Source organism: Gambusia affinis, linkage group LG03, assembly GCF_019740435.1.
Source record: "Gambusia affinis linkage group LG03, SWU_Gaff_1.0, whole genome shotgun sequence".
In the NCBI taxonomy this organism is placed as follows: domain Eukaryota; kingdom Metazoa; phylum Chordata; class Actinopteri; order Cyprinodontiformes; family Poeciliidae; genus Gambusia; species Gambusia affinis.
The window spans coordinates 14,570,971-14,586,162 of NC_057870.1; the positions used below are offsets into that span (position 1 = coordinate 14,570,971).

The window sequence follows — 15,192 nt, forward strand, 5'->3', positions numbered from 1 at the left end:
TTTTTTTTTGCCATCTGCCTTCTACTGATGAACATGGGTAAATAAAAGTTTAATCAACTAGAATTAGTTTTGCTACATTAATAAATGCTTAGCCATTTGTCCTGTTTTGTGTTTTTGTTTTTTTTTATTTTACAAGACAGTGAATCCATCAGGCGTGGTCCAGCTCTCTGAAGGAGCAATTAGCGCAGTAACAGGCCTGCCGATCAGCCGATAATAGCCCTGCGCTGTCTGGAGAGCTCAGCCCACGGCGGCCCGTGATTTGACAGAGCAGGACGTTGATTTAATTAGGAGGCCATTTGCTCCATGTTCCCGTAGAGGATAACTGTGCTGCAGGAGGGTGTTTGATATCTGCATCAGTCAATACCTTCTGCTTGCCTTACACTGTACACCAAGGGAGACCTGCTGAGAGATATTTTTGGGAAACTCTTGTCCAGTCGATGTTCATTTCCTTCCTGTTGATGGGCTGGAAACCTTGGAAGCTACTTTGGTTAGATTTTCCCCAAGAAAATCTTACACTTCTCTTTGTTTGAGGAGCAGGTGCAGAGAAGACGTAAACTGCCACTATATCAACCCGGGGAGATTTAGATGCTTGTGATCAGTTTCTGCGTTTAGCTCCTCCTCTACTAGAAGGGCTCAAAGCGCACAACATTGCACACACCCACTTTGAACTTCAGAAGAGACAGGAGCATCTGATCAGCTTTTTGTCCTGTTGCAGCAACACCAAGGTAGGAATTTTTCTGCCACACAAATTAAATCTTAGACTTTTTCTGCAGTTTCTGGGACGCAAATAAAAACATTTCATGTGTAACATTGTAATAGTGTTGATCAGTACTATCGTACAAAAAGACATTGCATTTATGTTTGTGTAAATGCTAGTTTAATAGTTTATATGAGTAGGGCTACAAATATTTTGTGACTTCTGTGTTACTGCAAACACTTGATATTTGGTAGTTTGTTTTTCTTCTTACTACTATTTGAAAACAGTAAGAGTGAATGATGCTCAAGTTGATGACTGCACAATAACATGGCAGATCAATAGGACCCACTTAGTGCAATTTAAACATAAATTATTAACCACACCTAGTGCCTCGGAGAAACTTACTGTAAAGCTCAGAACTCTGAAAGCTAATCCTTCAGATAAAATGAAAAAATATTGCTTTTATTTTCTATTCTAATTTATGTTTTGTACCTCCCATGTAAAAGGTTTCCAAGAAGCAATGTGATCGGTTAGGGAGCGTTGCCAAAGTTGAACAGTTTTTCCCTGAAGTTCAGACTTTAATAGATGCTTTTGTCTCTGTGGATCTTACTGACGTTAAAAAACAACATAGCTTCTCCACAGTCATGACAAAATTCAGCTGAGAGACTGGATGGAGAGAAAAGAGCTCACATTACTCAAGTTTTCACATCGCTGTGTTGTGTCTGTAAGTCTGAGAATTCTGGTTACTTTTAAGTCGTAGCTCCACACAATTTACCTGATCTGCTCATGTCACACAAGCCATCCTCCTCGGGACTTTCGTTCTCTTCTTCCTTTTAGTATGGAAAATGAAAAGATTATTTTTAATCTAAATTAGCCAGGAGTGTAATCCCTGCCGAATTTAGATGCGTATTTAAATGATAGCATCATTATTTGCATTTTAATGATTACAGCCATCAATAGTTTGTTTTTTGAAGAAGTGCCTAAGGAATCTATTATGAAAATATATTAATTCTCACATTAAAAATAATACTTGATCGTATTGCATCAGCTCACTCCATGTATGTGGGATTTAAAAAATCACTTTGTTCAAACTAATCCAGATTGAAGTTGTTTAAATCAGTCTTCATCAAAATGTTGAAGTGTACAAAGAACATTTCTTGTAAAAAAAAAAAATAAATATAATCAAGGTCAGTTTTTGTGCATTTCTTAATGTTACAGATATCAAAACTATACAAAATATCTAGAAGTTTGAATAAAGTATGAAAATTTGAAATGAGAACATGCGGGAGCCCTGCAAGCTGTATTTCTCTCTTCATCATCGTGTCTTCTTGTAAACTAGTTTGAGTGTTATCATCTCACTGTTAGCTCCGTTTTATCACAGTTTGACAGAGGTTTGTGTTGTAGAATGGATCAAGATGAGAACATCAAGCGCCTGGACATGGAGCCCCTGTTTGTGCGCTTCCTCAGAACACTCAAGGAACTCCTGAAGTTCGTTCTCCTCAGCTACACTGTGATCTTCGGTGCTTTGCTGCTGGCCAGGTGGACCACTTACTTTATCGTGGGAAAGTGAAAGAAGTGGAAGAATGAGCTTCTTCTCGGATTTAGAGCTGAGACTCATTGAACCAACCTGCCTAATGCAGTCGCTGTAGTAAGAAGAAAGGATTTGTCTCATCTCCTTTCTCTCTCTGTTTTTTCTGCTTTTTCAAACAGAATCAAAACGATGCACTTAGAGGTTCAATAAAATGTGTGATTGTTGATGCTGAGATTGACTGTGCACTTCATATTATGTCTAAGCCACAAATGGTGGCAATTAGCTTGTTTCTATTGCTGTGAACAGAAAATATTGTATACTTTAAATAAATAAAAGTTTGCTTTAACAAGACACTTTGGCCATTTCTCCTTGCCACTGTCTGCACGTCTGGAGGAAGAAACATATTTATCTTGCCACCACGCACCATGAGGAGGAAGAAGGAAGGATAAAAAAAAATCTCCAAATGTGGGTGTTAGGGGTCTGGAAAGAGTCGTGTCTTTCAGTTCCCAAGTCTCCACAATAAAGCTTACACACTGAGTTCATGCCAGTTGATTTAAGAGGTATGAAAAGTTTAATTTTTTCCTTCTGAGCTTCACAAATGTAAAAATGTGAAGATTTGTAAATTTACAATTAATGTTATGTTTGATCATATGAGAGTGAGATTGAAATGAATGAAAACCTCCCTCTGCCTGCTGTTTGGTGTGGAAGGGTCTTTTTATTATTATGTGGCCTGGTTTTTCTTTCAATACTCTACAGACTTTGTAAGGTAGTGGTATTGTGTATTGAATGTGTGTTTTGTTTTGTTTTTTGTAGTTTTAGAGAGATTTTGCAAATAAACATGGTCAAATGCCATGCCCTCTATATGCTCAGCATTTATTAGAATAGAAGAATAGCATATAGCTCTTCTATAGCATATAGCGTATACTATAATTCTGGTTCTACAGTGACCGTCTGGCGTCATGGGAGGAAAAATAAAAATAAAGATTAAAAGTTGTGGTCACAATTTACTATCTGGTGGCCATGACTTAATAATAACAGCTAAATTTAGTGTCTCTTGCTAAGAATTACTCCATGCCTAATCTTAAGTGTCTGGAGAATCTGATTCCCAGATTGAAATAAAACGAAATTAGATCCAATTTGTCCATTATTATCATTATCAATGACTATTATTAATTTTGTTATTAAGTCACAAATTCAAAAAAATGCAACAAGTCCTGGCCACAATTTTTATTTTTTTTCCTCCCAATTCTCCAGACAGACTCCATTACTGTTGTACTGATGTTTATTTATTTTCCCCCGAAGTATTAAATTGTATGAGGGTACCACTTGCAATTTAATTTCAAAGGTTCCTAATGTGGGGATTTTTTTCTAAGCAAGCTCATTAAAGGTCGAGGATTTCTAAAATTGATATTCATCTTCAGCCTGTCTGAAGATGTATTAATAATGTCTCTACACCCAGCCAACAGAAGTGTCCACAAGACTACTATTTTGTGAATCATAAGAAACCTACGAAGTATAATTGAGGTCATTAAATATTTGAAGGCACTCTGACTCTCCTCAATGACAACCAAAGCACGATGCCATATATTCCCAGATTGTAGTTAATTAACACCAATATAAACTACATTAATTTTAGTAGATGTACTAAATGTAGCTGGTCAAATCTAAATCACTGAATTAAACTTATCAAGTGAGTTTTTGGTTCTAGTGAGTGTACGAGGTTGGTTCGATTTTTCTAATTGAATAGCTGACAAGGGCGGGGCTCATGCGTGATATTGTTTATATAACAAAGTTTTCACTTTTTGGAACACATCAGTTAAAAAATAAAGGAAAATCTAGACATAGTTGCATTTAGAAACTTTTATATTAAGTCGTGCACCTTTGGCTTAAGCTTCGGCTTGAAATGAATGGAGCACCGTCTGCTCTCTAATTCTTGCCGAGCGCCGCCCGCGTAGCGCCATTTTGAAAGTGTAAAGCTTGGAGGAGGCAGATGCGAGGGAAATCTCAAAGTGCAGTGCAAAGTCTGTAGACCAGTACTGAACGCTGTGTGTTAAGTCTTTCAGTGTTGTAAAAAAGTAGCTCTGTGGTTTAAGCAACCGTTGGACTGACGGCATTTGGAGTTAGCAACAGCCTCATTCCTCCACTGCTCCTCGGTCAGAACCACCCAACCGACCCGGGTCAGCAGCACTGCTTCTGTCCAGGGCCTGAACCTGCTACAGAGAGCCCAGTCCCTCACCATGGCAGGTAAAAGAAAACTGTCAGAACGTACGTATGAGCTATTCTTACTAATCATCATGCTTAATAGCACACATGCTGCTTTAGTCTCCCTCTGTTGTGGTTAAGAGCAGGAAGCTACCTAGCAAGCTAGGATACTGCGAGATTCCCGTGTGAATTCCTTACAGCCAGAAAGTGAGCTAACCTAACACATCCCAACTTCTTGTTTAGGAGGATTTTCTCCCCGCAGTTACAATGTGCAGTTCGTATGAAATCGCGCATGGCCTTACTGTCGCAGTGCGCTAAAGTAGCTTCTAGCTATTCAGTGTGTTACCTTTGGCGGTGGTGTGTCAAAACTTAAGGTTCGTGTTGCGTGCAGGGCCCGGTGGTGGGAGCAGCGATGTGCAGTGGTGCTTCTCTCAAGTCAAAGGAGCGATGGATGATGATGTGGCTGAAGGTAAGTACATTTGGGCATTATTAAGTCTGAATATGCTTCCTGTTTGTTCCCATTTACTTAGCACATTTTCTTTTTGAGTTACGTGAGTGACAACTCTGGGTTCAGTTCCACCCTTGCATTGTGATTTTATAAACAAACTACTTACTATGAAAGTGCTTAAAACAAATTCGAGTCAGTTTATTCCACTTTGTAGCAGGAATCTATTTTATATTAGTTTTGCTGTGGTTGCACGATGTTCTGAAACTTTCTGGTTAGGTGCACACACTTTTCACCTTTCCTTTGAAGCCTCTTTTTTTGTCATTCTGTTCAGATTGACTGTGATGTACAAAGGATTGTAGTGGTGTTGCAAATAAAATATAAAGAAATGACTGCTTGGTTGGTTTAGATGGACTCTGAAACCTCCCATGTTTATGTATTTTCATTCATTGTGCATGTAAACGGACATAAACATCATCACATCTCCTAAATTGTCAATTATTTTGTAAAACGAAAAAATCTTCATTACACTGCTGTCTGCAGGAAAATAGTATTTATTGTAGTTATATGAACACATTTCCTAACTTTTAGTAGAAAATTACTTTAAATCATCAGTTGTCTAATTTGGTATGAAATGGCCCCATCAGATGCAAATTCATGTTTGGTCCAAAGTCCCGTGCTCAGATGCAGTTGCAAAAGAACAAAAATGACAACAGAGCTCAGATAATCAGCATCCTTATATAACATTTATTTTGAGGTGTAAAAGAAATGTTTGCTGCTTTATCAATTTCGTATCCTGATTTACCAAACTGAAAAGATGCATTACAAATGTTTCACGGTGTTTGCATGCTTTCAGCACTTTGCTCTTTTACTTTCTAGCCATACAGATTGACGCTATTTTAGGATTTCTGTTGGGTGTCTTTTATCGGTCCTTGTCATCTTCAATGCAAACAAAAAAAGTGCTTACGTGTGTGTGTGGGTGTGCGTGTGTGTGTGCGCGCACACACAGTACTTAGCCGAGGATTCTGAGTTGTTTATCGTAAGCTGTAACTGAGAACAAGTACATGTGAGAGCTTCTCCTGGTGGTAATGGATGGCTGCACAGATGCTACAGTTGTAGTTTATTTAAACCCTGCAAAGATTCCTCTGCTTCCGTCAGCCTCTCTTTATTGTACACAATGGTATTGCATGGAGCCAGGTCGTATCTGGCACTTGGTGTGCTGCACTGGAACGACCCCCATTGTCTTCATTAAGGGCTACCCTGGCACATACCAGTGCCAGCCTGTAAGTGAATATCAATTGTTGTTGTCTGGTATGCAAGTGATGCGCAGATGGAAGCAAACTCCCCCCCCCCCAGTTGTGTTCAGTGTACACTGATTAAAACACTTTAGTGCGTCAGTGTCTTGTTGTGACTTCACCATGCTCGATTTAGTCTTCGTCATCAAATGTACTATGCCTTTGGTGCTGTTTAGTAATTTTATATGTTTGCATATTTAGTTGGTTTTAATTATCGTAACTGCCTTTACAGCTGACATTATATCTACTGTTGAATTCAATCACACTGGGGAGCTGCTTGCCACTGGGGACAAAGGAGGTCGTGTTGTCATCTTCCAGCAGGAGCCAGAGGTATGTGATTCATTTACAGTGACTCACTGAGGTATTTCTTACCCCTTAAACTTTTTTTAGAGTTCCTCTTTTCAACCACAAACTTGAATTTGCCCCACTGGGAGTTCAAAATGTTAAAAAAAAAAACAACACAAAGTAATGCATGCTTGTGAAGTGGAAACAAAAAGATGCATGGTTTTAAAAGTTATTTTTACAAATAGAAGTCTGAATGGTTTACAGTCTATGTGTAATGAACTTAGTCAATACATTATAGAGCCATCTTTTAAGTGTTTTCAGGATACGTCTCTACTAGATCTGCACATTTAGACTCTGACGTTCTGACACATTTTTGCAGAAATAGTTTTGTTCGACTTAAAGCAGTTGTGACATTACGCAGATCTTTATTTAGATTGAGATATACACTTTTTGAGGGTCATTTGAGCACATAGAAATAAATCTAAATTTATTTATGAAGCCCTTTTGGTTAAAGTGTTGAACAGAGTAAGAAAAACTAATAGAACTGGACATAAAATTGACACATTTAAACAAAAACAAAAAAAGATGTCAATATAAGTGGCAAAGCAATCTAAGTAATAATAAAGCAAAATAAAAATAACAAAACAAGATGATCAGAAATTTAACTATCACAATGTAACAAAACATATCAAAGAGTGAGACTGAAAGTACAAAACCTATAAACCATTATATGTAAATGGGTCTTGAAGTTTGACTTAAGTTTAAGTAAACATGCTCTGTTGACCTTTGACATTAATTAGATGAATTGAATTTTCAGTGTTAAAGTAATCAGGTTTGTAAAAAAAAAACACAATAAGAAGCATTGATGTTTGTAGTTATGTAACATAACATAAAAACGTTCAAGGGTACAGATACTTTGAGATGATACTGTTAATAATACATTTCTATCAGAAACGTTTTTCTCTATTTAAAATTGATACTGTGCTTGAAAACCAAAAATACAAATTTTTCCTACATTTTGTTCAGAATTACTTTTCAACTTGAGTCACTGTTGAGAACGTTGTCTGTTCTTATGCAGAGTAAGAACCAGCCACAGTGCAAAGGAGAGTACAATGTTTATAGCACCTTCCAGAGCCACGAGCCCGAGTTCGACTACCTGAAAAGTCTTGAGATTGAAGAGAAAATCAACAAGATTCGATGGTTACCGCAGAAGAATGCAGCACAGTTCCTTTTGTCCACAAATGGTGAGTAAAAGTTTTGATTCTAAATTATTTCAATCAGTTTTACAGGAAAAGTTTGCAATGTTTCCTTTTTTTACTCCACACCTTTTCATCTGCCTGAGAAATATTCAGTGAAGCAGTCTAGGGGTCTTAAGTGGTCATAAAAATGTGACTGAAATCTAATCTTTTTTTTCGTGGCAGATAAAACTATCAAGCTGTGGAAAATTAGTGAACGAGACAAGAGACCAGAGGGCTACAATCTGAAGGAAGAAGACGGGCGATACAGAGATCCTAATTCTGTCACAACACTACGGGTGAGTAGTAACCCACTGTCTTACATTATAAATATAAAGCACTAGTATAATATTACGGCTAGAATTTGGGCATGTCGTGTTTGGGAAGTGAATAGTTTTAAACGGTTTCCATTTGAAACGCATTGCTTTCCTTTCACTAAAGTTGTGTGTTCCTCCAGGTACCGGTGTTGAGGCCCATGGACCTGATGGTGGAAGCCAGCCCCAGACGAGTGTTTGCAAACGCTCACACGTACCACATCAACTCCATATCTGTCAACAGTGATCATGAGACCTATCTGTCTGCAGACGACCTGCGCATAAACCTCTGGCATCTGGAGATCACCGATCGCAGCTTTAGTATCCTTTTGGTTTTCAAATCCTCATGTCTATCGCATAGGCCACAAGGAGTTCTCCAATCAGGACATTTGATCTCTGATTTCAAGTCTTGACACTCGGCGAGAGGCATTTGCTGATACTTTGTCCCAGGTTGATACTTTGTATAAATCTGTGGCAGGTATACATGTGAATGTGGTAAAATATCAAGCTATGTCTCATCAATATACAAAGCTGTTATAAATATTGTTATGGTGTCAAACTCATTCATGAAGGCTGCTTATGGCATTGAAGCCATATCACTTTCTCCTGACTGTTGATATGCACCTCCATTTAATATACAGTACAGACCAAAGGTTTGGACACAACTCTGTGTCCAAACCTTTGGACACAGACCGGATATTTATATATATATATACATATATATAATTTTTTTTTTAATGCACCGTTGGTATGTTATCTGTTTTGATGCGACGACTTTGTTGGTTTGGCTTGTAAAATATAATAATCTGGTTCTTGTCTGAGTTAGTAATGAAGTACTCCATGGATTAACCTCTTGATCAATATTCAGATATATATGTCCTACAGCAGGCATTTCTAACTTTCTAACTCTTGCAATTCACTATTTAAATACACATTAAAATCTATGATTGTTTCTCAATCAGAACTGTACATGCTCAAGCATATGTGTATATCGTCTAACATTAGTTTTGAATGAATTATTATTTTGGTGTTGTCTGCAGCACCATGTTACAGACTTTAGTTTATCTTCACAAGGTGCTTTTAGAGAGAGACTGTCAGATAATAATCTTCAACTTTTATCTACGCTTTTTGAAACCATTGATTTGACACCAGATTAAATCCAAGGAAGATGAAATCCTGAGATGGAAATAAAGCTCTGTTGATGGTTCACTGTTGTGCAATACTAACTCTATTTACTGGTGGTTAGTTCACTGCATCTCTTTCCCATTGTAGTCCCGAACTTGTGGTATTTCATCTTGATTTCTCAGATTTTCCTCTTAATATGTCCTGTTTTTCTCTTCTATCACACTTAACGTAAACAGAAGCATGTTATGTAACTGCATTCAGTGTCCCCCAGTGAAACACATGACCACTAAAACAATATGCAGTTAAATGAAGCAATGAGTCAGATTTTTGCCTAGAATTACTATTCATTTTTCTATTTCTTTTTTTTTTACTAAGTCATGCCATGCTTTATATTGCCACAGGAGGTCACTGATGAACTACAAGATGCCAAGATAGTTGTTGTAGTAGACAAAAGTTTGTGGGGTTTTTTTTAATGCCATCTTGTTTCTATTTTGTCTCGTCCTTCTTTCGAGTAGCTGTCGTTTTGGACCTTGACCTCTGTTTTTCAGATATTGTTGACATAAAGCCAGCTAATATGGAGGAGCTGACAGAAGTGATCACGGCTGCAGAGTTTCACCCGGACCAGTGCAACACTTTTGTTTACAGCAGCAGCAAGGGAACCATCCGCCTGTGTGACATGAGGGCATCAGCCCTGTGTGACCAGCATGCCAAAAGTAAGTCGCTTACAGCAAATACATGTTTGAGAGAAGGAAAGGAATACACCATATTCCAGTCATCCCGATTTTGTTGTATTTGGATGAGAAATATCTTAATGCTTCACAAGACCCAAAAATTTGTTCAGAGAGTAAAAGTTATGGATTATTTTTTAGTACGCTTTGTAATTAACACCATTCGAACTAAAGTGTTAACTGTTTGCTTGAGTTTTATCATGAATCTACTTCTCTGTTGGATGTCCTACATTGAAGAGCTTTAAAGTTTTTGATCTTCATTTTAGATTGTAAATATTTGTTTTCGTTGGTATTGTTTTTTTGTTTTTTTTACTGATGCAACATAGTGAATGAAACTAAAGCCATATATATATATATATATATATATATATATATATATATATATATATATATATATATATATATATATATATATATATATATATATATATATATATATATATATATATATATATATATATATATATATATATATGCCATGCAGTTGGGACAGCTTGTTTCCACTATATAGTTTTTACATCACTAACAATTATTCGGAAAAGACACTCACTTTAGCCCATTTTCAGTTTTGCTCCCAGGATCTTATTTTTATAAAATTGTGGCTCTTAACAGCATTAAATCGGCAGAATAACATCTTAATATGCATTTTTTTTATTTTTTTTTATCTGAAGTGTTTGAGGAGCCAGAAGATCCAAACAACCGTTCATTCTTTTCTGAAATCATCTCGTCCATCTCCGATGTCAAGTTCAGCCACAGTGGACGCTACATGATGACGCGAGACTATCTGTCCGTCAAAATTTGGGATCTGAACATGGAAACCCGACCAGTAGAGACATATCAGGTTTGCCGCTGCAAATATTATTTTTATGTTTTGGGTGGAGAGCCGCCAATCAAGATATTTGTGGCCAGTTGCTTTTTGTAGGAATTTGATCCAACAGATTTTTATAGATTTTTAGCCATTCAGATTTGTCCGTCAATTCTTCTCTGACCCTTCTGTTGTGAGCAGTTTATTATTCATTTATATTAGTAGCAGTAGCAACGTCACACCAAGTGCGAGAGAAAAGTTACTGTAAAATGGGATTACTAACACCAAATGATTTGGTGTAGAGATTTAAATTTGTCTTTAGCATTAGTAGATGTGTACGGTATTTCCATGAGCATTAGCTAGAGAATGTAGATGCTTTTATTAATCAATAAAAATATAGCATTTTTGAATTTCCAGCCTGCTTATGACAGATCAGGTTTAACTTAACTTAAATCCGGTTAAATCAAACCACTAAGTGATTTTTCTGTATTTCTCTACCTGTTAAGAGAACAAAAAAAACCCACAATGTGCTGTTTTCACCTTTGCTTCATTTGATTCACTGTTCTATTTTACCAGGTGCATGAATATCTCAGGAGTAAGTTGTGTTCACTTTATGAGAACGACTGCATTTTTGACAAGTTTGAATGCTGCTGGAATGGCAATGACAGGTTAGTCAATCAACCTGGACCTGCAGTTCAGCTGATCTTCTCTGAACTGCTGATACAATCAAAAAAATATTTTTCATCTCCTGAATTGCAAAATCCTTCACAAATAATACCCCTTCCTCCCCTTTCCCATGGATTATTATTGAGATCAGTACTAAAACTAGTTCCTAAACATCTCCTCACGATTGTTTCCACAGCGTTGTGATGACGGGTTCCTACAACAACTTCTTCAGGATGTTTGACAGGGACTACCGACAGGACGTGACCTTCGAAGCGTCACGTGAAAACAGCAAGCCGCGGTCGGTCCTGAAGCCTCGCAAAATAAGCACAGGTGGGAAGCGCAAAAAGGATGAGATCAGTGTAGACAGTCTGGACTTTAACAAGAAGATCCTCCACACTGCCTGGCATCCGCTGGACAACATCATTGCTGTGGCCACCACCAACAATCTGTACATATTCCAAGATAAACTGAACTAAAGTCCATTAACCCGCTCAGATCCCAATTTCTTCTTTAGCCCTCTTTTGCTCTCAGATTAAAACAAAATCCGTTTTAGGCCAAGCCCCTAAAACTTGATCAAATCTGTCCTTTTGATTATGTGAGAAGACTTGCTTTCTAAATGGTGCCATACATCCAGCCAGGCCATAAAAAAAGCATCACAGTGTGCTGTTAGTTTCTTCCACTAGAAGCACTCCATCCATTCAGCTTCCATTTGTAACTCCACTACATCCCAAACCAAAGGGAAAATCTTCGTTTTATCGCTTGTTCGTGCCATATTGACATGATTCATTTGTCTGTTATTCCTACTAGTTAACTTTCTGTTCTTTTTGGTTCAGTCTTTCCGTCACCAACTTCATTCTTGTGCTGCCCTCATTCATCAATACAAAGCTGTCAATTCTTTTATTTGCCCAACAAGTATCAAGTTGCCAAGTTCTTTCCCTATGTACTGTATGATTACTGTTAAAGGACTAATTTAGCTTGTCATTATGTTAAGCTCATTGTCTAAAAAAAAACTTTGGATAAATGATATCAAATCTAACGGAGTACAAATATTTTTTATTTTTTTTTTATGTTGACTCAGTTGCTTGTTTACATTCATCTCTCTTCTTTAAGAAAATCTCCTGGGTATGATTTTACATTTCTATAACGCATTATATTGTGTGTTTTGGCCATTTGTTTCAATATAGGATTCATCCTACAAACAACTTCGATTCATTCAAGAGCAGTCTGTTGAAGCGGCCTGTCATTCGAGTTTAATGTTCACCACACTCTCATTCAATCGTACCCATATCAGTGACAGAGCCATGAGATGTCCTTGATATTTTTTATTCACTCAGGTTATGGGACAGCACTAGAGGAATGGGTGTAAAACCAAAATGTATGACAGGTTTTCTTACAGAAGTGTGTTTTATCACTGTAATTCTGCTGTGGTTGAGTTTGTAGTAAATGGAAGGAGGTGAAATGTTCCTTTTCTACATGTGTGAGTTTTGTCATGCTGCTCTCAAACTGTTTGATTTCCATTTCCCCAGGCCAGGCTTCGTCTGCCTGTCGAAGCATCCTTTTTCATGGCGTTGCGTAATGTACGGATAAAGTGTAGAAAGTTGAGCAGAGGTGCACTTATCTGGCTGATATTCGCTGAACGGCCGATCCAAATTTTGGTTGACTTTAGTTTTTTATTTTATTTTATTTTTCTTTTTTTTTTAGAGTTTGAATAGCAGAAATATGTTGTAGGTTTTCTTTTATTTTTTACAGAGATAACAGCTCTCAATCCAAAAGAAAATGAAGTGCATCAGAGTACGCACTGTTGGTTAATGCATTAATTAGACTGAAAATAAGAGGGATTCTGAGTTTGAGTTGGGGTTTGGGAGGGAGTTCTGTTTTTATCAGTGTTTGACCTGCTAATCGCCACCCGGACCGATCAAGAGAAACTTTTTCTGATTCCATCTTTGTTAACCTTACGTTTCCCATCACTTCCACTTAAGATCAGAAGGGATAAAGTTTCAGACAGTAATGCTTTCCATAGAAGTCTGGATACTGCTTTCACTTATTTGATGTTTAATCCTGGAAGGGAGATTAAATGAATAAAAGCCTTTGCCTAACTCTTAGATCTCACCAAATAATGTTTTTGGGAAAAGTATTACAAATATCACTCCGCCATAAGTTGCCATGGAGGTTTTTTGTTGCATCAAGTGATGGCTGATCATGCCAAAGTATCTAGTCTTTATACACAACAAAGATAAACTCTCTTGCAGACAAAGTGCCCCTGATCCAGCGGGTCCAGCCTTGTAGTTGTGTGGGCAACCATGCTTAACTCAGGACAAAAACCTGTGCGTTATACATATATATATATAAATATATAAGATGATTCCCTGTGCCCCCATTTTTCCTCGTGTGTGACCTGTGGCACCAAAACGTTGTGCTGCTCCCAGCTCACCTTCGGTGTATGTTGTGTTGTTGCAGAAAACTTGCTTATCATCTGCATCTAGATTTTATTTGTAGATTTTTCTATATAAGGAATGTTTTGTACTGTACCTGATAAAAGAAGAAGAAGAATCACTATAGCTGATTTATTTTTGTATAAATTAAGGCAATATCATTACAGTCTAATCACTGTAGTTTCTTTACCTATCTGCCTCAGGCTTACCGTACAGGGCAGGTCATTCGAAAGTCAGGTTTCCCTTTGCTTTTTGCCCGTTGTAACAGGTAGACACATCAAAGGAGTGCATCAGGTTTGAAGCAGGGTGGCCAAAGAGAAGTATTTTCAGGTGTCAGTACCTCCTGCCTGATGATGAGCACTATTACTGTACTCTTTCAAAATACGTTTTTTTTGTTTTGTTGTTTTTTTGTTTTTTCAATCTAACTTATTTAGAGGGTTCAGCGTTTTGATTTCATGTGAATCTTAATATTTGGTTTATGTGCCATAGTTTTGCTTGACGAACAATTCCTCTGGCTGTGAAAGACTACATTGAAACGATGTTTTCATCAAGTGACCATCTAGCCAGGTCACTTGACTACGTGGAGCGATGATCGTTGATCTATGTGGCACATGCGCCTCTCTTTTGCAGACTTATTTAAGAAAAATCTGTGAAGCACTCCATGTGCTCCGTTGGCAGGAGGGTCACCAGTTTAAGCTAAAGCTCCATGCTTTGCCTGCTCCAGCTCACGGTCCATGTTGCATAGAAAACTTGACGGGACTGTGACTGTACGTTTTCTACGAACAGTCAAAATGTCACAAAGAAGGTACAGGTTATCTTTTCCAGTTCTTAAACAATACGTTGATTTTTTTTATTTATTTTTTTTATTCAGGCACTGAGCTTCTTCGTCCACTGGATCATATTTGTGAAAGTGAATGTGTCACCCCGTTCTCAGTATGATTATTAACTAATGTTATGTTCCAGTCTCTCAGGGTTCTGGGTTGTGTCTTTTGATAATAAGATAAGTTTCTAGTATTTTTATTTTGTGCAACTTTCTTTTGTTTTTGTAATGCAAACTTTGTATTTTGCCTGTTTTTTTGTTTTGTTTTGTTTTCTGGATAAATGAATCTTTTCTATTTCAACTCCTTTCTTCCATTTGTTGAGCGAATCTCCGTCTTGTTTTAAAACAGAAAATAAGCGATATAACTTTCTCGTGCATAATGATACATCTAGAAACTGGTATAAATCTGAGCAATTAATAAAATCATTTTCATCATTCTCCCTACGTTGTCTTAATACAAGCTGTCCTTCGAGGCTCTGTAAACAAAGATGTTCACAAGAACCCTGTTGCCATTTTCTTTTCTTTTTAGAACATTACCAATAAATAAGATGATAATCAGTTACACTTGTGAAACTTTCTGGTTCACCCAGACTGCTCAGAGGAATCTTCTGC

General features: G+C 37.4%; 1 protein-coding gene across 2 annotated transcripts; it reads left to right on the plus strand.

The window, feature by feature from the left end:
- Positions 1-4,156: 4,156 nt before the first annotated feature.
- ppp2r2aa (protein phosphatase 2, regulatory subunit B, alpha a) lies at positions 4,157-12,791 on the plus strand. 2 transcript variants are annotated; one of them, XM_044110956.1, is made up of 10 exons: positions 4,157-4,493; positions 4,822-4,899; positions 6,403-6,500; positions 7,534-7,699; positions 7,877-7,989; positions 8,148-8,325; positions 9,678-9,842; positions 10,529-10,698; positions 11,239-11,330; positions 11,525-12,791. In XM_044110956.1, the coding sequence occupies exons 1-10, from the start codon at positions 4,466-4,468 to the stop codon at positions 11,802-11,804; spliced, it is 1,368 nt and encodes a 455-aa protein (XP_043966891.1). In that variant the 5' UTR covers positions 4,157-4,465; the 3' UTR covers positions 11,805-12,791. The 2 variants fall into 2 exon arrangements, with proteins under 2 accessions (XP_043966891.1, XP_043966892.1); XM_044110957.1 differs by having other exon boundaries at positions 4,178-4,472.
- Positions 12,792-15,192: the final 2,401 nt, after the last annotated feature.

Bases quoted from the DNA above. Each gene is read 5' to 3' on its own strand.
- ppp2r2aa (XM_044110956.1), top strand. From the start codon at position 4,466: ATGGCAGGTAAAAGAAAACTGTCAGAAC. The intron at 7,990-8,147 runs GTGAGTAGTAAC...GTGTTCCTCCAG, and splicing joins ATTCTGTCACAACACTACGG to GTACCGGTGTTGAGGCCCAT. The intron at 11,331-11,524 runs GTTAGTCAATCA...TTGTTTCCACAG, and splicing joins TGCTGGAATGGCAATGACAG to CGTTGTGATGACGGGTTCCT.